This window comes from Procambarus clarkii, chromosome 40 (assembly GCF_040958095.1).
Source record: "Procambarus clarkii isolate CNS0578487 chromosome 40, FALCON_Pclarkii_2.0, whole genome shotgun sequence".
In the NCBI taxonomy this organism is placed as follows: Eukaryota; Metazoa; Arthropoda; class Malacostraca; order Decapoda; family Cambaridae; genus Procambarus; species Procambarus clarkii.
Window position 1 is genome coordinate 27,613,950 of NC_091189.1, and position 20,957 is coordinate 27,634,906.

General features: G+C 40.1%; 1 protein-coding gene across 13 annotated transcripts in view; it reads right to left on the minus strand.

The window, feature by feature from the left end:
• Positions 1 to 493: 493 nt before the first annotated feature.
• bel (ATP-dependent RNA helicase bel) overlaps positions 494 to 20,957 on the minus strand; it is a 38,872-nt gene continuing 18,408 nt past the window's right edge. For 6 of the 13 annotated variants that reach the window (XM_045742152.2, XM_045742148.2, XM_045742147.2 and 3 more), the window contains 11 exons: positions 20,384 to 20,545; positions 20,010 to 20,135; positions 19,666 to 19,781; positions 18,044 to 18,193; positions 16,966 to 17,122; positions 12,290 to 12,452; positions 10,822 to 10,860; positions 10,238 to 10,413; positions 8,063 to 8,180; positions 4,162 to 4,443; positions 494 to 3,783 (listed from right to left, as the gene is read on the minus strand). In XM_045742152.2, the coding sequence (XP_045598108.1) occupies positions 3,656 to 3,783; positions 4,162 to 4,443; positions 8,063 to 8,180; positions 10,238 to 10,413; positions 10,822 to 10,860; positions 12,290 to 12,452; positions 16,966 to 17,122; positions 18,044 to 18,193; positions 19,666 to 19,781; positions 20,010 to 20,135; positions 20,384 to 20,545 (1,617 nt within the window). In that variant the 3' untranslated portion in view covers positions 494 to 3,655. The remainder of the gene's footprint in view (positions 3,784 to 4,161; positions 4,444 to 8,062; positions 8,181 to 10,237; positions 10,414 to 10,821; positions 10,861 to 12,289; positions 12,453 to 16,965; positions 17,123 to 18,043; positions 18,194 to 19,665; positions 19,782 to 20,009; positions 20,136 to 20,383; positions 20,546 to 20,957) is intronic. The other 7 variants (XM_045742154.2, XM_045742155.2, XM_069338899.1 and 4 more) reach the window with 3 other exon arrangements.

The window sequence follows — 20,957 nt, forward strand, 5'->3', positions numbered from 1 at the left end:
CAGAGGTCAACTTCTGGAACATTACTACTAAATTTTTTTTTGTATGAAGTACACACTCACCCCCATCAGAGCATAAACTGACGAGGGTTTGGCTCATCTTGGACAATTATCCAGTCCTCTTCATAATGGGTTAATGGCTGCATGTCTAATTTTTCAGTCTCTATTTTGACTGTATGGATACAGTACACAGCAGTATTTACATATAAGGACAGTACAGTATTTGCATATACATATGGAACAATTTTCACAGAAGCAAAAGTAAAAGCCATCAAAAGGTAAACTTGTCTTAGATTTGCACATACAATTCAACTTTAAATTGCATTTTAGTGAACAAATCCAACCACAACAGTTAAAATCATAGTAGGTCAATGCAATAATGGTAATTATCAGAAAGTACAGCTATGAATTAACAGTAAAGTGTTAGCTAAATACACATTATTGCCAAGATAACATAATACTTGGTCTCATACTGAAGGAAGATGAAACAATATAATATATTTTGCTGTTTTTATTATATTTTAAGAAAGCTTGAGTACATTCTCTAGTTTCATAAATGTTCTAAATGCCAGAGTGAATATAATAATAGTAGACTTCAATTTGCCATCCCTATCAATGTGAGATCTCTCCTTAAATCTCTAGAAATGAGAGAAATAAAAAATAGCTTGCAATCTTGTATAAAAAGACAATACATTTTATCTACACAATATTTGGCGCAGAGACCCCCCCGTATATTTCCCCAATATTAGGTACACTTTCTTTCCATGGGAAATGTTGAGGACCCCTTCCTGACCTCCCGGAAGAGCTAATCAGAAGCTCTCGCAGGGCCCGGAAGATGACATTGCTCTTCCTTGGTGGAAAGTTGATCCCTGGAGCCTCGCACCACTGCTTACAACCCACCCACAACACAGTGCTTTAATTGTATTACATACACATCACTGATTACCGTCAATGCTGCATCTATTTTGGAGCGCACGTTGTGTTGGTCGAGTGCAGCAGCAGTGGTGGGTGGCACCCCCCCCCCACAACCCCTATGCGGGTTGCTGGTGTATCTCCACATGCTGTAAGTGTCACTTGGATAAAGCATTCCTGATGCTCCAGGCATCAAATAATGTTGGTACACTGTATTATATAATCTGAAAAAATCTATTTTCTTGTTTGGCTAGAATCCCACACAAGCCATTACATAAAATGCATGGTTCTGTACATTAACTATAAATTATTGTACCACTAAAAGTTAAATTTTGCACAATTTTATTGTTTAAACATACTAGCTAACAGTGCAGCATCCCACTGCAGGAGCAGTGCTTATATTAAAACACCAGATTACTTTTGAACACATAATCTCTCCATGACAGATCATTGTGCTATGAACTTTGTACCTGATCAAAGCTCCTGGACATAATATTAAAATCTAGCACCAACAAGTTACAAGCAGCTGATGAGATATCAACATGAGAAATGCCCAAACACTCAGATCTATGGGCAATTAGTTTTGTTCACTGGGAACCAGGAGCCAAATTCTTTCAACTCTCACACACACACTCCTGCCTGTTTACTCTGAGGAACAGCGCGCCATCACCGACTAGAGTTAGTCTGAGGTGAGCATAAGCAGGACTGCTTATGTCAGCATCTACAATAACAAATATGGATCACTAAATAAAGACAACATTTGTACATGAACATACAAACTAACAATCTTTGGCAATACTCAGACTATGACTGAGATTACAGGTATAACTATATAAACATTTTGTGGAGGATCATGATAAAAGTGGAATGTGGGCTGTACCTCTGTCTCACTATCATCAGAACTCGCTGCAACCCTGCTAGCGTATGCCAGGGAAGAGCTGGCAGCCCTCTGCCGGGGGCGTTCTCTGCCACAACCCAAACCTGGCCCCGCACTCAATCCCGCTATGTCACGGGCATCAAACAATATCACAGTAATAATGGCAGTGTTCGCCAAAGTGAGTCCAGGCACTCACGGCCTTCTCATAATTTACAGGTAGTTTGACTTAATATCTAAGAAGGCTGCAATGTGCCACAGCAATTCTACTTGAGATGCATCAATACACTGCTGTTGCTGATCAGCAATGTCTCCCTGCCCAGTTTATGACATTACTAGACAGGAACACATTTGTCGAACACTGGGTAGGCCTATACCCTGAGATTAGTCAAGTTATTTGTATGACTCAGGGATGGATCATTACTGCAACATGCTAGCCACTGCCTTCAGGAGACCAGGCTTGAGTGATGCTGTAGCCATTTGTGTTGCGGCTTCAGCCGCTACTGTGTAGAGGATGCTGTATCCAGCACCCAAGTCCAACCGAACTCAAGTAAAAAAAAAATATATATATATATAAATTAAAAAAAAAAATTATGGTGGGTCTTCAAAATCCAGGAGAGACAAAGACACATCTCCATACTGAGCCTCTTAAGGATTCCATCCTTCAAGTATTTAAAACATAACTCATTTGGAAGTGCTCCAAATGTATTCCGGACAAGTTACAAAGTTTTAAAGTTTCTTCCGAGCAACGAGAAGTAAATCTGAAATAACTGCATCCACAGCTGCTCCAGAGGCTCGTTCATTACTACAATCAAAAGGGACGGCAAAATATCAAATGATCAATTAAACTTCCCAAAAGCCATGCTACAGAATTCTAGAATTATAATACCTTAATGAACGCAACAGTGCACGTTGCTGTTGCCTGGGCGGTCCAGTGATGTTCAAATACTACATAGCTATCCCTCTGCTGTAAATCTGGCCGAGGCTGTGTTCACCTTACCTCGCCCGGCAACACCACCGCTACAATATATATATTAGACACAAAAGTTAACAGCAGCCCAACCTTGACATTTGGGGCATTTTAGGGATAAATTACGGCTCACAATTGACCTCAGTTTCTGCATCATGTTTGTAACTTACAATCAAAAAAGGGTCTACATTTTCAGTGCTACACAGTGGAACATGGTACGTACTCCATGCTAAAGGTTCAGAGACGAGGCGACATTATTACTATTCAACCCCTTCTCTCGATGCTAATTATCACACAAAAAAGCATAAGAAACGTCCAAGTTTCTTCTCTAAATAACGTCAATATTTGGGTTGTGATGCAGACTTCCAGGCAGTAAACATCAAGACAAATGAGCCTTCAGTCTAAGGTCAACATATTCAGAGAAAAGTTCCAAGCTTGTGACACAAGAAAATTTCAAGTTTTAAAAGAGAACCCCGCATCAACGTGACTCTCGTCACATTTTCAGACAGCAGGGTTTGAATAATGATAACACTTAAAAAGTTTGACTGCTGCTGAAACTTTTTTTTTTCAATGCCACTTTGTGGTCACTTGTTACTGGGTACAAGGATGGAGCAATACACAACTCTAGAAACAGTTTTTTTCAAGTAAACAGTTATAATATCCATTTTCAAGCATTGCTCCAGTCAAAGACTTAACACTGACTCGTGTCAGTACAGGGGAAACTGCCAATCAATAAACGCTTGGTGCCACGGCAGAAGTGGCCTTATAAACTAATAAGGGTTTACACGACCCATCTAAACTAAAAGAAAAAAGCAAACACTGCACTTCCACTAATGGTATAATCCCAGATGTAACAAGTGTTGCACAACGTGGCACGGTGCCGGAGTCTCCGCTGCCGGAGTTCAGTTTCCCCACCAGTCCGTTCCTGAAGCACCGGAGGTGTTGTAATTGTTGTAGCCACCGCCACCTCCGCTGAAGCCTCCATACCCTCCGTAGTGATTGAAGTGTGGAGGTGCCGCTGAAATATTCACTAAATATTACTATGTAGAAGGAAAGCCATACGAAAACTTATTATTTTACCACAAACTACCTATCTTTTATACTACATGTTATAAGTATGGTCCAGAAAGCAGTTAAAACACATTCCATCTAAAAAAAATTCCTGTGACTCCTTAAAGACTAAGGAGCCTCTAGCTTAACACGGGACCTTTACTGAAGGCTCTAATATGCTGTATTTAAAAACATTGATGGTAAACAATTTCTCAATACTTTCTAAAAATAATTTAGGTAGCTATGACCAGAAAATACAGTAATCATGGGAATTAATACTTTAATTACTACTATGAAATTATCTGTTATCCTGATAGGCACACTGAAGGCCACTACTAAGATAACATGCAGTACTAACCTCCCCCAAAGCTGTTGAATGTACCACCAGGGCGTGCAGGGCCACCAGCAGTGTGAGGGCCCCCCTTGTTGCGATCCACTTGACGGTAATCGCGAGAGCCAAAACCGCCACCAAATCTCTTCCCGCCACTGCTGCGTCCCCTGCCAGTTCCACCTCCCCAGCGTGACTCCGATGCAATTGCCTCAAGCCATTTGGGTAACTCTTGTTTGGCCTCCTGCAACAGCTCCACCAAGTCACGAACCATGTTACGGTTTTTGTCGTTGAAGAAGCTTGTGGCAAGACCTATGGAAAGAAGAATGAGGAATTATTAAATGAACAAGACCTTTTAAAATTTTATTAAAAACCCCAGAAATCCTTTTGTATGTCAATAGCCAATAATTAATGAAGTATATCTCAGTTACTCAATGAAAAGTAAATAATTATCAAAAGTAAGTAGTAACTGGGATCAAAGTGTTCATAGTTAAGGGGGACTTGTTGGTTAACGACACTTTATTAAGGGTACTTTAAAGGACATAGGAACTATTGTTTGCATGATGAGACAAGGCTAATTGAGGGAAGGTAACAACCAAGTTTAACTTAACTGTCAACGAAAGTAATAAAGATGGAAAAAGTGATGAATACCCAAAGGAAAAGGCAAGGTCTGAAATTGTAGACTTGAGAGCGAATTTAATTTAAGAGCCAAAAGCTCACACTGACAATGTGACTCTCTACGAAGGGGCCTCGTAGCCTGGTGGATAGCGCGCAGGACTCGTAATTCTGTGGCGCGGGTTCGATTCCCGCACAAGGCAGAAACAAATGGGCAAAGTTTCTTTCACCCTGAATGCCCCTGTTACCTAGCAGTAAATAGGTACCTGGGAGTTAGTCAGCTGTCACGGGCTGCTTCCTGGGGGTGGAGGTCTGGTCGAGGACCGGGCCGCGGGGACACTAAAAAGCCCCGAAATCATCTCAAGATAACCTCTCTTGGAACGAACGCTATAACAGACTCCAGAAATGAAAACCTTGGATTTTTCTTTTTGAGGTGAATAGTGAACACACAAAGCATACCTTGCAATGTGCCTCGGGTAATATTAATCCCTGTATACAAGATGCAACACCTTGGTGCAAAGCAAATAAATTTCAAATTCTTTCAATACAGTGGAACCTTGGTTTACAAATTTTTTGGGGAGGTTTCCCCAGGAGGATTTCCCTGTGGCTCCCCGAGCTATCCAGGCTGAAATGGATATATTAGACTTTGGCATCAGTGTGAGTGGAATTCTAGGCCTACCAGAGATCACGAGCCAGAACTGGCCCCCATAAGAGTGGCACGAGGAGCATTGGCATGTAGAAACCCATGTGTGGTTGGGAGCATTCTGTCTGCCTTCGACCGGGTTAGGCTAACGATATAATGTGTTCACTCTTTTCACTCTGGTCACCTCAATTTTTCTCCTAGGTCTTTCATTTGGTATCAATGGGTTTGCAATAGAATTCTCTAGAGGAACATTAGCATATAAAATAAAAAACCTGGTCACGCTCCAACCGCCGACGAGTTGAAGACGGGCCACGCGTTAGCCGCGAGTGAGCGCTCAGATGCCTTCCAGCTACACTCCCAATTCCCGCCCTTTTCAAGCCTTTCTTTCGCAAATTTCTTCCTGGAAGGGCCTTGTTCATGATCACTATCCATCGTGGAGTAAGCGTAGATAGTTTCTAAAGCCACAGTAAGAAATATAGCCACGGAAAATAGCCGAAATGTTCACACGTTTGAGATGCGAGGGGAGGCGACATTGGTCACAACAGTGGAGCGAAAACAATGGGCCGACGGGGTGTGCCGAGCCGTCTGCGGGCCACGAGGCGCAACAAGGAAAATAGGAAGACATCGGCGCGTATTTTAAAACCAGTCCCCAAAAAATCGGATAAAAACCTGATTTTTGGCGATTATTTAAAGTGGATGACGCAATGCTGCGTCATGCCCGGGCGAAAGTGATGAAATGTAGGTAAAAAAAAAAGTCTAGACAGATTCTTAGTAAGACAAGCAAGCAGTGAGCCACAACCAGGTCCTAGTGGCATGCCTGCAAAATGGAGAGAATGTCCCTCAGAAATATCATCAATGCCTGATGTTATAATGGAAGGAGACTCCCCTCCCAAACATTAACATCACTCCTCCCCCCCCCCCTCTTCACCATCTTCCATATGCCAAAGAAAGTCCTCAGTAAAGGTAAGGTACCTGTATAGTAAAAAAAAACATCGAGTAGTATTCTGTATAAAACATATTTAACATAAAACTGTATAAAACGCGAAAGTTAAAGTTTTTTTTGAGATATATACAAGAGTTGTTACATTCTTGTACAGCCATTACTGTCATATTTTTGGGTGTAAGGAACAGATTAATTCCATTTATATTATTTCTTCGGAGAAAACCAGTTTTGGTTTACGGATTTTTCACGTACGAACCATCTCTTAGAACGGATTAAATTCGTAAACCCAGGTGCCACTGTACTGTTAAAATGTCTTCCCCCCTGAACACGGGGAATGGGAAGGAGGGAATTATCACGGAAAATTGTCGAGTCATTATGACTATATAGTACTGGGAAGGGGTCACAATAAGGATTTGGGATCAGGCAGGGAAAATGGAAGAGAAAAACAAAAATATTGTGACAGTTTGGCTGTGGTGAAAACAAAATGTCTTGCGATTCACAAGCATTCCTTGGGAGGAGTTTGCCCCGTGGCAGTAGCAGGCATCCTCACCATGGGGTTGTAGTTGCCAAGAAGATATTTTCAGATATTTACCGTATTTCAATGTCTACAATGATTTGTTTTAGGCCACATGGGCCATGACTAGGATTCCAACCTACGTCCGAGAGCATTCCAGACGCTGCCTTAATCGAAAGCTACGACATGGTAAAAGAATTGCAACCAGAAATTCTACTGAATTTACTTGTCTCTTGTTCTTGAAGTTCCGGGTCTCAGGAATTCTCCCGTTAATTTTATTGATTCCCGATACTATCTTGTATGTAGTGACCATATCACCTCTTTTTTCTTCCATCTTCTAGTTTTGGCATAGTCAATGCCTCTAACCTCTCCTCATAGCTCTTGTCCTTCAGTTCTGGGAGCCACTTAGTAGCATGTCTTTGCACCTTTTCCAGTTTGTTGATGTGCTTCTTAAGATATGGGCACCACACAACCGCAGCATATTCTAGCTTTGGCCTAACAAAAGTCGTGAACAATTTCTTTAGTATATCGCCATCCATGTATTTAAAAGCAATTCTGAAGTTAGAAAGCGTGGCATAGGCATACTATTTAATAATATTGCTGAAAAAATGAATCAATCAGATATTGAAATAATTAGGCAATACAGTACCATCTTTGTGGCAACTCCCGCCTGACAGCTCGGGTGGAGGAGACCGACCTCGGACGCCTCCTCTGTCAGCGACTGAATCTTGCCAGACTTTCTCACCATATTGCAGCCAAAATATGTCACCTTCAATTTAGTTATTTTTCCTGTGATCAGGGACCACATTTTAACAATCTTAGATTTGTTGTTTTTTGCAGGCACAGCAGCGTTGTCAACTATTAGCAGTGCTGCCCAGGGGTTAAGTGATGGGGTTACTTAAAAAAAAAAAAAAAAAAAAAAAAAAAAAAAAAAAAAAAAAAAAAAAAAAAAAAAAAAAAGCTGTGGCACCATTATTTTTTGAGGAATCGGATGCGAGCCCTGTGTACCCAACGGCAGTTTCAAATCTTGCATGGAACTTTAAAATGGCTCCAGGCATGTTGTGCAGTGGAAAGGTTTATAGAGTAGGAAGATACCAGATTGTAGTTTGATCCACTTCAATTAACCGACTAGCTATAACCTAGAGCAATATTTGTATAAAAAAAAAAAAAAAAAAAAAAAAAAAAAAAACCATAAAGGAGAGATACTCTCACTTACCAAGATTGCCCATACGGCCAGTACGACCGATTCGGTGAACATATTCTTCTATGTCTGAAGGTAGGTCAAAATTGATGACGTGTTTAACGTGTGGAATGTCCAAACCACGAGCTGCAACCTGAAAACATAGATTCTCTCATTAACCTTGACATGTGAAACTGGCCGAGCCTTACCTTCACCAACAAATCTAATAAAGTCTTGATACTTTGCCTGGCCCGGCGGGCCACCAGCAGCACACCGTAAAGTAGGCCAGACGTCGCCCGTGAGCACACAACCCAATGTAAAACTCTCACTCACAAGGTTTATACTTACTAACATGAATAAGCAAAAATTAATTCATGGCGGCATTAACGTCATCTCACGAACTGTGTGCCGTTTTAATGACTACGTGAACGTCATCCTCACGCTAAGTATTAAGCTGCGCCCTGAGTTTTGCTTATCGATACATATCCTATACCTAAACGACTGCTTAAGAAAACGTCAATACAACACGATTTAGGTTTAAATTTTTCAAAAGTAAAAATCTTCCCAATCTGTACCTGAGAAAGTACAGTAATTTCACAAGTAGAGTGCAACTTCTGTTTAGCAATATGGGACCAGGCTCCAATTTGTTGCAACCAGAGATGCTTCCAGGAGGCATTTGCAAGATCTTTTCTTTACACAATAATAAAACCCCCTAAATTGTTTCTTGTAATGTTGCGTTCATCATGCTTTTAATGATTTGCATAGATTGGAGCCATATTGTGTTACCATTTATACCCTAATATTTCCCATGCTCTATGGGCTGATTTCAGTGAAATTTAAAATTTCAACCTGTCATATGAACGACACCTACCTAGACAACCAGTCTACAAGAGATTCAGCCACATCTACCATATTTCCCATGCCCTAGCTGCAAAATCTTTTCTTTTTAAAGGAAAAAGGGTCCATATTTTACCGAATGACAACTTTTGCAAACAGAATTTAAAAAATAATCATAGAATTTGTTTTATGCTCAAAGCTTTCCCAAGACCCCCTAACTCTTACCAAAATGGCATCACTTCCTTTATTTTCAAGTGTGTGGGGCTGGTTGTCTTTATTTTCAGCCCCATTACTGGGACTTAATATCTATGCATGATACACTACCACAGCCAACAATATTATACCAAGTCCATTCCATTGCAGTGTGCTATGATACAAACTTAGTGACAGCATTTATGTATGTTCTGCATGTACTCACTGATGATATTAATGTACTTCAAAACTATGTACAGTATTTAGGAAATAATGTCCATGTAACTATACCTAACTAAATAAACCTAGCCAAGCTATCATAAATAAAGTGATAGACTGAAGCAATAAATGATGGGAGCAGCCATAAATATAAGGTGTAAGGCTAAGGTGTACATTATGTATGACAGTCAGGCCGGCAACAAGTCTCTTGCCATTCTCACAATGGCTCCCATCACTCCACCCTCCACTGTTTCATACTTCTCTATATCCACCTATCTCTACTCTTCATCCAGACAATCAGCCCATCCACACTACTTTACCCAAAAGCAACAAATACATGATTTTGTTGTATCCAATAAATAGCGAGGTAAATTTGTTGTGTTGAATGAACATAGTGGAGTACATGTGTCAACACTTCTCTACTTAACAACCAACCCAAACCTTTACCTTAAATAAATTGCCAAGTACTATTTTTTTTCCTTTAACAATAAGAGCTACAAATAACAGCAAATTTACAGCATTAAAAAAAAAAAAAAAAAAAAAAAAAAGTGCAGTTAGGTGCTGCAAACTCTGGTTAGCTTTACTCCATACAGCAAATTTTTATATTTACTTCACTTGCCAAATATACACTATCTCACTTTTACTTGAAAGATTGAAGAAATAAAATATTAATGCAGAAATTGCAACTAAACATTTGATGCAAATAAATGGTCTACAGTTAAGGTTACAGTCTACTAAGGTTAAGAGGCATGCGTTGTGGTGTACACTGGTAATCAGCTAGCTTGGACAGGTCACAGAGATAGGTACTAGAAGAGGAAGGCCAAATATGGAGAGAGCAATTGTAGTGTAAGTGATGCATGTGACATGCCAAGGAACACCACTATGTGAGGGTCTAAATGCATGTGTGCTGAACATTACAATTCAAGAGTACCATTACACTTCCAAATAATTAGATTTACTTACCGCAGTGGCAACAAGGATGGGACACTGGCCCGAGCGGAAAACACGGAGAGCATCCTCTCGCTCACGTTGACTGCGGTCCCCGTGGATACTTGTGACTGGATAACCATGACGGTACAAGAACTCTTCAAGAGCATCTGCCCCTTTCTTTGTCTCCACAAACACTAAGGTCAAGGATTCTGTGAGGAACATGTGATGCTTAGTTCTCTACTACAGCACATACAGTAAAAATTAATGGGCATGCATTATAGCTGAATATTACCTAATATAAAACACACCACAAAGTGTGAGATAAAATTAAAGCACGTCCCTTCTACACCTAAAGTCTGATATGGTTACATGAAAGCCACTGTCCAATTCTACTCCATATAATTGATAAACTACTAATACATGTTCATATAAACTAAGAGAAAATTTTGATATTTCATGGGAATCCAAGACAAGTGGTTTGGAGTAGAATGGTTGGCAATAAGCTACTTTGATAAAAATAAAATAAAATCAAAAGAATAAAAAGGGATCGCTATTTCTTACAACAAATTGCTTTATAATAAAAGCAGAAGAGAAGCATGGGTACTAGAAAATATTACCTTCTTTAGGAGAGGGTACACCCATGGCCAATTTTTCATCTGCAATGAAACCTTCGTTTACAAGAATGTATTCTACGTTTACACACAGTGGTAAGTATGTAAGTTAAAGGGTATACACAGGGATAAACAAGACTTTTTCACTTACAAGATGAACTCAAGAAATTAAAATTTTGATGTGATTTGAGCACTGTTCAGCATTTAAGCTTGCCTAGTGTGCATGACCAGTGGTATAATGGATTACTTGTCAAAACAACTAGACTGGTAATGGCATATCATTGACTTAAGCCATTTTTGTGATGGCCGAAACAACCATCATTAATTATTTCAATTATATAAATTTTTTCAAGATTAAATGAAAGCCTGTTTCTCCCTTGCAAGTTAGACTGTCACTTCGGTACAATCAAACAGCATAGTAACTAGCCACACTTTACAAACCACAATACTAGTAGTGTGTAAGTTAAATGAACTTACAAAGCACAGCAAACATCAGTCTTGAATCAAATACAGTATTTACATTTAAATAGGCACCCACTTCTCTCTCTCAAGCTATTTAACAATCTTGTATAAATGGGATTAAAAAAATAATTAAAACCTGAAAGCTTGTAAAAATATATTAAAGAGCAGTAGTGGTCACAAAGCAACATAATGCTAACACTAACAGACTGGCTGCTCTAAAGACATGACAGTAAGCATGAACAACAGGCATTACCTGACAAGAGCAAGAATGGTCCTAGAAAAAAGCCTTAATCTTATAACAAGGCAAGAATTATTTGGGTCTACCTGGGTCAAGGTCTTAATGATTTGTTGTATTTTTACAGGAAAAATTGAAATGTCAAAAGAAGCAGTACACAGCCCTGACTATAAGCTGATTCATCCCTAACTGTAGTCAACACATTTAAGTAATTATGTTATACTTCCAACAGAAATACTGTATTATTATTTATTTTAAGTTCAGATATTTTACCATTTTGTTCTATGGTGAAAAATCTTTGTCACGACAAAGTGTCACTATTCTCATGTCATATAATATTCTAAACAAACCTCGACACAAAGCACATCACACACACATCACACTGAAGCCACATGAGCACATCACGTATCTGCAAACACATGAACCTCTGACCCGCCCTGCCCCAAATAAAACATACAGAAAGATCACAGTATTATATATTTGTAGGGATACAAGTTTTTGGCAGTTAGAATATATAAATATTTTTATAATACTGTTAAAATAAATACTGGACCAATTTTGGCATTACTAAATGAGCAGGAAAGGAGTTAACCAAATAAAAAGAACATTTTTCTAATCTGCACCAGCCTTTCCCACAATCTAGTGAACACATGTATTTGCATAGGAGAGGGCTTTCTACAAAAAGATATCCACTTTGATTGAGAGGCCAAGCCAAATATCCATCTTGTAAGCAAAAAATACACACACACACACACACACAAGAAGAGAAATACTCACCCTTGGTCGCTTCATTCAGACGGTCTAAGCCAGCAGCATTGAGGATGTCCAAGAGGAAGGAGCGCTTATCGTCTTCAGCGACCCAAACAATCTTCTGTGTGATATTTTCTGATGTTGATCCAACACGTCCCACCGCCAAGAAAATGTAATTGTCCAAGAAATCCTAGAAAGAAATATATTTTTATTAGGTGCACTTGGATAAACCATACTTTGATATTCTTATGTAAATTATCCAAACCCATCTTTCCAGAATGAATAGTACTTGTAGTAACTATTTGGTCGATAGTACTGTTTCAATGTAGTATAGGACCACCAAAAGTAATCACTTCACTGCAGTAACACAAAATGTAATTTGTGTACTGAAGTTGGCCAACTGGAAATTTTGTTAACGGCAACATACTTGTAGAACCTAACCTAACCATATAGTAATCCTAGGCCTAATATACTCAATGTACGTGCTAAACTAGGTTTTAGCTTCATTTTTTCTGGACTATAATATTAAAAGTACAAAACTTAACTTCTTGCTGGTCCATCACTACATATTGGTACTTTTGAACAGTGACACTAAGTATTGCCATTTTAGAGTATGTGAGTATTGTATGGGAAGACTAACTGGGGGTGGAGAGTTGTAGTGATATTTCAGTATTAAGAATTTGGGCGGAGATTACAAGTTCAGGTGGTGACCGGGAAGGTACGATTGGGTTATTTGTATGGGCAGCTAATTTAACCAGAGAAAGCAGGTTAATGTGTTAATTATTATCAGCGTATATTTATGCAATTAAATTGGAAAAACCCAACTGCCTTTAATCACCTTCCATACGGGCTTTCATTGAGTTCCTGTATAAATCTAGTGGTACGCCTCAATGTTCTGGTGTAGAGAATTACATGGTTGAGATAACAGCTCCAAGGGCAAGGGCATTATAGCTGTGTAATTGTTGTGTCTGGAATGAACCTGGGTTCAGCGATCACGACACCCCAAGACATAAGTTTTAATGGGTACCACATCCTATGTTGTGGACCAACTAGCACAATGCTATAATTAGCACAGCTTGAGATGAACAGGTCCCCAGGGACTTCTATCTTATTGATCAGTCATCACAGCATACATGAACTTGGATTACGTTAAAGCAAATTTTTTTTAACCTTCCATAATAAAATCCAAATACAGTACTTTAGTTATATTAACAAAAAAAAAAAAAACCAGCGTTGAATGTAATGAAACGCCATTTTCTGGGTGAGATCTGGAGGCTCCCCGGAGCTTACTAGGCTGATATGTTAATGTCAGAATTTGGCATCAGTCATGTGTATGGAGTTCTGTGGCCTACCGAGGACCACGAGCCAGAACCTGTCCCCCTCAGAGGCAAGGGGAGCAATGGCCTATAGACACCCCCGGGTGGTTGGAAACATTTTATGTCTGCCATGGACCGGGTCAGGCACCCAGAAACGTAAGAGTCCCAAAACAACCCCCTATTCTGGTGAAAATATTGCCACCAAAAGCCCGACTACGGAAACCCAGGGGAACATGCACCAGGGGACACCGGTGGAAGGAGAGCCCAATGAGCCAGAGAAACACTGGAAAGAAGGAAGCAGTGGCAGAGTAGGAGATAAACGGAACACATGAGGAAGCGATGTGGTGGAGGACACATCACACAGCTACCAGCAGAGACACGAGAGCCCAGCAGGCACAGAAACCCACACAGCAGCAAATGACAGGTGAGAAACGGGACCAAAAAGCCAGAGCTCATCTCCCACAAACACAACCAGGGAAGCACAGAGAAACCAGTGTACTGTAACCACGCGATTATCCGGGATTCGAACATCCGGAAAACGCCCTTATATGGCCAAAATCGTGACCGGATAAAGTTCTCAATATCCGGCCAAAATGGCCACAGGAGCCGGATAAAAGCTGGTTTAGCCGGATAATTATTGAATTGTCTGGATATGAAAGCCACGGGGCGGGCCGTACTGTATTAATCCCGTCTGCCTGTGGCTTGAGGCGCATGGTGGAGGAGGGGGTAGGAGGGGAGCGTCAAGAGGGACCACCTGGGTACAGGAATTACAATTAATTTTATAACAATTCATCATAGCCAAAAACAAATGAAATAAGTACTAGTAATTATGTAATAAATATATTAGTTTCCTAAACACAATGTGCACAGGCTGAAATTTCCTTAAAAAATATTGAGAGTTTTTTCCTCCTGGCGGCCTACGTAACGTGCTATAGCTGCCACACCCCAAGTGGACCCGTCCAACACTGGTCAACCCACGTGCTCCCGTCCCTCGTGTTATACCACAGTGCTGTGCCATTAGTGAAATATTTTTTTTAAATAACTTTTATATTTTCATAGCAACTTTGAACACTTTTGGCCAAGACTATGTCTGGTAGAAGCATCAATCGTTCTGGAGGTGTAAAGAGGAAGAAGGTTGTCCTAACAATTAAAGACAAGATACTGTTATACACATCAACCAGTGAGGCGTCACAGGCAAGCCAAATGCCTTCAACCAGTGAGGCTTCAGCAGCTGGCAGTCAAAACTAACTTAGCTTAATGAACTGTACAGTAATTTTAAGTGTTAATTTTAGTGTTGTGTTAGTATACGTTACGTAAATTGTTAAAGAGTTCTTAACTTCAAGATGTGTGGCATCAATCAAGAAGACGAACACCAACAAGGTAAGTTGAGGTTTCTAGTTGAATATTTAATAATTATATGTGGCAAGGCAATTCAAATTATGTTGTTTGTAGTATAAAAACAGTTGGAAATTGTCACTTTTGGACTCGTAGGTGAAAAAGTACCATTATCCGAAACACGTGATTATTTGGCTGGAGGTCCTTCCCATAGTCCGGATGATCGAGTGGAGACTATACGGAAGGGCTAAGCCAGGCACTGTAAGGTGGGCCAAACAAAACTCCACAACCAATCCCCAACACTCAACCACAGTAAGAAAACTGCAGCAAAATGTCACCTCATAACATCCTGACACAGTAATATGTACCCCATAACATACACCCCCACCATCGTACCTCGTAACCTGGCGGAGGAGGGGCCCTGTGCCGGACTCGAGCATGGGCTGTACATGCATAAGAATGGGACTGGATGGGTACAAACAGGAGCTGCCTCATAAGGCCCAAGGGGCTTGCTGCAGTCACCTGTGTTCCGATGTTCGTATATTCGTAGCCAAAAACCATGAACCAGCGCTCAGCTGAAAGAGATGCCAGACCGCAGAAACTCACCTGCAGAATGTAGGCACGAATGTGTCACGACACAACGTAGCCGAGAAGATGTCTGGAGTACCGCCAATGAAAGAAGGCAAAGCCGCACATGCAGGAGAAGAGTAGGGAAGAGGCGAAGAAGGACACCCACACCCATATGCAGGGAAAACCTGGCATTCTCCCCATAGTGGCAAACCAAAACACCCCCAGTAGCAACGGGCACGGACTGGAGAATTGAGAAGAGTGAGAGGCGTAACACCCGAGAGAAAAGGACGAAGAACACCAGCACACGTGCACACTGCCCACATCAAAACAAACCACGGCGCATGCAGGGGTGCCAAATGTGAATCACGAGAAGTCGTGAGCCAATGAAAAAAAAAAACACGAAATTCACTAGAAAACTAGACAAAATAGTGTAGATAATGATTGAATCCCTTTTTCAGAGCACACAGGGCAGCCGTTAACAGGAGATGAAAAGAGCAGGAGCGAAACAGAGCATAACATTTCTGTGGCTATAAGGAGCCCAAACGGTCTATGAGCCCAATCTGGCAACCCTGGGCAGCGCAGGACAGTGCACAGAGAGAAGAAACAATCACGAAAAAACAAGACAGTATAAAAAAACTAAGAAGCACGGAATAGGATCAACGAGTCCAAAAAGGAACGGTGGGAAGCCTCACCGGAAGACGACAAACGTTCCAAAATGCGGGAAGAATCAGAGACCTTCCCGAACCCCCGAGACCCCACAGAAGCAAACAATATCACAAAGGCTCAGAAAGGCAGTCTCACCCGAGACCAAAAGACACGCAGAAATTCCTCCATGATGGAGAAGTCCTGCCCCAGAGAAAAAGGGTAGAAACAAATAAAAGTACCCACCGATAGGACAGAACCAAATGGACCCGAATTACAATTCGACTACAATTCGAACCTGGGGAGGGGCCGATGCTCCAAAACTTTTACGCAGAGGGGGAAGGAAAAACCCAACTCCCCACAACTGCAAGCCCTGCACGGAGGGTAGATAACCCTGGCGGGGTCCAACGAGGCCTGAGGCCCCCCAAGTCAGCCTCTCCCCAACCCCGGGGGCGAGCCCTCTCCCCAACCCCGGGGGCGAGCCCTCTCCCCAACCCCGGGGGCGAGCCCTCTCCCCAACCCCGGGGGCGAGCCCTCTCCCCAAAGCCCCAGTCTCAAAAGAAAAGGCCGGGGCAGCCGGAAAGTTACTAAGGAAGTTACTACTACTCGTATCTATGTTGGTAACAGAGAATGTCATAACAACATGGCTGAAGACAGGATGACCAAACCACACATCATGAACATGGAGAAATGACGACGTTTCGATCCGTCATGGACCCTTATTAAATCCATCATCCTCTCGTACAACTTGACAATGGGTCCAGGACAGACCAAAATGTCATCGTTTTGGTCATGCCTGAAATTATATATATATATATATAATGCCCCCTCAAAATTAACCTGTGCTAGGCGTTGAATCTCCTTTGGGAAAGTGGCGGAGAACATAAGTGTCTGTCGCTGTCCAGTGGGAGGCATGTTGTCCTCTTCAACGATTCTACGAATCTGGGGCTCGAAACCCATGTCCAGCATGCGGTCAGCCTCATCAAGTACCAGGTATCTGAGGTCGAAATCAGTTAATTAATTAATTAAATACCAAATATTTGGGAGGGCTATCATTTAAGTACTAAGTGTTTGGGATGGGTATCACTTAAATACCAAGTGTTTGGGATGGGTATCACTTAAATACCAAGTGTTTGGGATGGGTATCACTTAAATACCAAGTGTTTGGGATGGGTATCACTTAAATACCAAGTGTTTGGGATGGGTATCACTTAAATACCAAGTGTTTGGGATGGGTATCACTTAAATACCAAGTGTTTGGGATGGGTATCACTTAAATACCAAGTGTTTGGGATGGGTATCACTTAAATACCAAGTACAGTAGTTACAATGGACAGCATGGCAATAGAATCAACCATTTGGGATGGAGAGCATGGTAATTTGGTAACAGGTTATCTGGGATAATTATGAGTGTATGGAATTTTGTATAAATATTTAAGAAATCACTACTAGCAATACTCAAGAGCATAGGTTCGAATCCTCATCCCGGCCCCTATGGATTTTCACACCTTAGGATAATGTTAAAACATTAACCATTGTAATTACCCCAACACACAAGAAAATTAAAATAAAGTTATTTAATTATACACTTGTGGATAAATCCATAGAAAGGTAATTTTTCTTTGGCCAGGGTGGCAATTTTGATGATACTGAACATTGAGGATACTCTATATTACCTTTTTTCTGCCACTGATGTTTAGTTTATACATAATTTCATCGTTTTGGACAATGTGATTCAATTTTTTATTAGCGATCAATTGATCAGGAAAATGGCCAGACACAGGTATGCTGATTAATTAAAAGTATTGAGTTGCTACTGGCAGCACGTGAAATACGTCTACCAAGTTAATAATGAATGAAAACCAACTTGCCCAAATTCCATCGAGTGTATTAAGGAAAACACTTTATTTAGTCTCACTTGCAAGAATCCAAGCCAATCTTGCCACGATCAATCATATCAGCAAGACGACCAGGTGTAGCAACAAGCAGATGACAGCCACGGGACAAATCTCTCATCTGTGAGACCACATCTGCACCACCATACACCACACAAGGTCGCACTCTAGCCCTGAAACACAAACATTATCCACTTTCATTTACTAAATTATGGTTACACATGCTTATTTTCTCTGTCATAATTCATGTTTAAGAAAAACAAGAATTATAACCAAGGATCACTGGGAAATTATTAGCATAATAAAATTCTTGCAATTCATCTAAAACTTATACTTGCAAATCAAATTAATCTTACATAATAAAACATTTCTCAACCCAACTCAAATCTTATACTAAACATGAACATTTTCAGGTAAAACCAGGGAAGGGGGAGGGGGATGGGGGGGTAGAAATAGCCCAAGCTACTCTAACCCTTTGAGATGTATTTTTGTCGTCTCAATAAACATACTTGAACTTTTCAGGTAAAACAATTAATCAAACATATTAACAAATTATAATGTATGACCATTGAAAGCTCAAGAGTACATTGAACAAAAGTGATGCTTCACCATCATGCAGGGAGGTGAATTCTGGAGTAACAAGCAGAAAAGTAAACGGCTTTCATAATGCCAGATGTTACCCGTATATAACTTCTATTAGGGTACAATATACATACAATATTTTCAGTATTATTTTACTTCCTCATTTCCAATTTAATGTTGGAAGATATCATATGAGAGAAAAAAAGGCAGCTAATAAACTACAGGTTACAGCAAGGATTCTTTGACGTCTTTACAATGACTGAACTAGCAGTATAGTCACCCTATATCCACACCCTGTGAAGCACAAAACAACTTGAGAATATTCGGTCATTTCCAAACTAGACTATCAGCATTGAGAGGCTCACCCAGATAGGGTAATATCTGCATTTATTAATCAAGTAGAAGACAAACAAATCAAACAACTTTACCCCAAAAGCTAAACGCTTCTTAATATGCACTACAAGAGCGCCACGGGCCAGGCAGAATCCCTCAAGCATTCAAGCACACTTGGAAAACCTTACTAGCATGAAAACTATTATTAAGTGGTTTAATAGCATTAAAACTATTAAGTAGTATACTAGGATTAAAACAATTACTAAGCAGAATACAGGACTAGCATTATAACCATTACTAGGCATTGAGAGGCGGGGACCAAAGAGCCAGAGCTCAACCCCCACAAGCACTAGGTGAGTAAGCAGAATACAGTACTAGCATTATAATCATTACTAGGCAACATACTACCATTATAATCATTACTAGGCAACATACTACCATTATAACCATTACTAGGCAACATACTACCATTATAACCATTACTAGGCAACATACTACCGTTATAACCATTACTAGGCAACATACTACCATTATAACCATTACTGCCCTCATTACTGATATCTTGCACAGTCTTTCCCCAAGCATTCACCCATACAAAAGAGAGTCAGTCTGTTATATAACTTTCTTTCACTATTATTCTCATTCTTTCTCTATGACTCCTCCATTTACATGTACTGAAAAAAATAAAATACATCCAGGGACGTTAAGCAACTGTTAGAAACTAACATACCTATAAGAAAATTTCCTAGATTCGTCGTATATTTGAGTTGCCAACTCGCGAGTAGGTGCCAAAACTAGCGCAAGTGGGTACTGCTTACTTCGGCCCCGGGGATTATTGTTCTTGATCTGAAGAAACAATTTACACAAATTAGTTACTGTTGACTGGATGAACATGGATTAGTGCAATTACAGTGAAGGTCATAATGAGCATTTAGTTAATGACACATTAGGGATAACACTATTACATGCAACAATCACTGGTATATGAACAATATTTTAACTTGAACATCTACAATAAGAATTCAACCAAATATTTAAAACTGCATGTCAAGTATTGACTGTTGCTTAACTCACCTGAACAGGACCCTGCTCGTAAATTTGGTTAAGAATGGGCACCAAGAACGCTGCAGTTTTTCCAGAGCCAGTTTGGGCACAGGCCATTAGATCTCTCTTGGCAAGGATGAAGGGTAGGGCATATTTCTGAGAAAGATAACAATTCCTAACTTAGAACAATGTTGCATCTCAAAATGACAAATGACAAAATGACAATTGTGACACTCATTACCAAAATAAAAAGTTATCATTAAAGTAAACAAGGTAATCAACTTTATATTAATTATAAATATACATAAATAATAGTTTATAATTTGATAATGCATTTGATTAGTGTATTTTCCAGACAAAATATATTTTCCTTAAAATATAATTATCAACACCATGCAACATACCTGAACAGGTGTGGGTCTATCGTAACGAGCTAAGCTTATGTTCATCTTAATGATTTCTGTTAGTTTAATATCTGCAAAGGTGCCGATTGCCACGGGGACATCATCACCGGTGGCCTCCACAGGAATGTCATCATATTTGTCAAAGTTGATACCACTGTTAGACTGAAAAATAAATCTTGTATTAAACCCTCAAAATGTTGGGAAGAATATGTAATCAAATAAGCAGGAAGTGTACATATCAAAAAACAATTTTAAAACATTCCTACCATAATGCTGTACACAATGAAATTCCAAGAATGTGATTAATCTATGAATAAATATTGAGGCTGCAGGATGAAATAGAATCCACGGTATCTGACGAGTTCAGGGATGTGGATTAGATTCCCTTGTACAGCTTCAATAATTATTCAGTGTACACATTATATATATATATATATATATATATATATATATAATGTCGTACCTAGTAGCCAGAACGCACTTCTCAGCTTACTATGCAAGGCCCGATTTGCCTAATAAGCCAAGTTTTCATGAATTAATGTTTTTTTCGACTACCTAACCTACCTAACCTGAC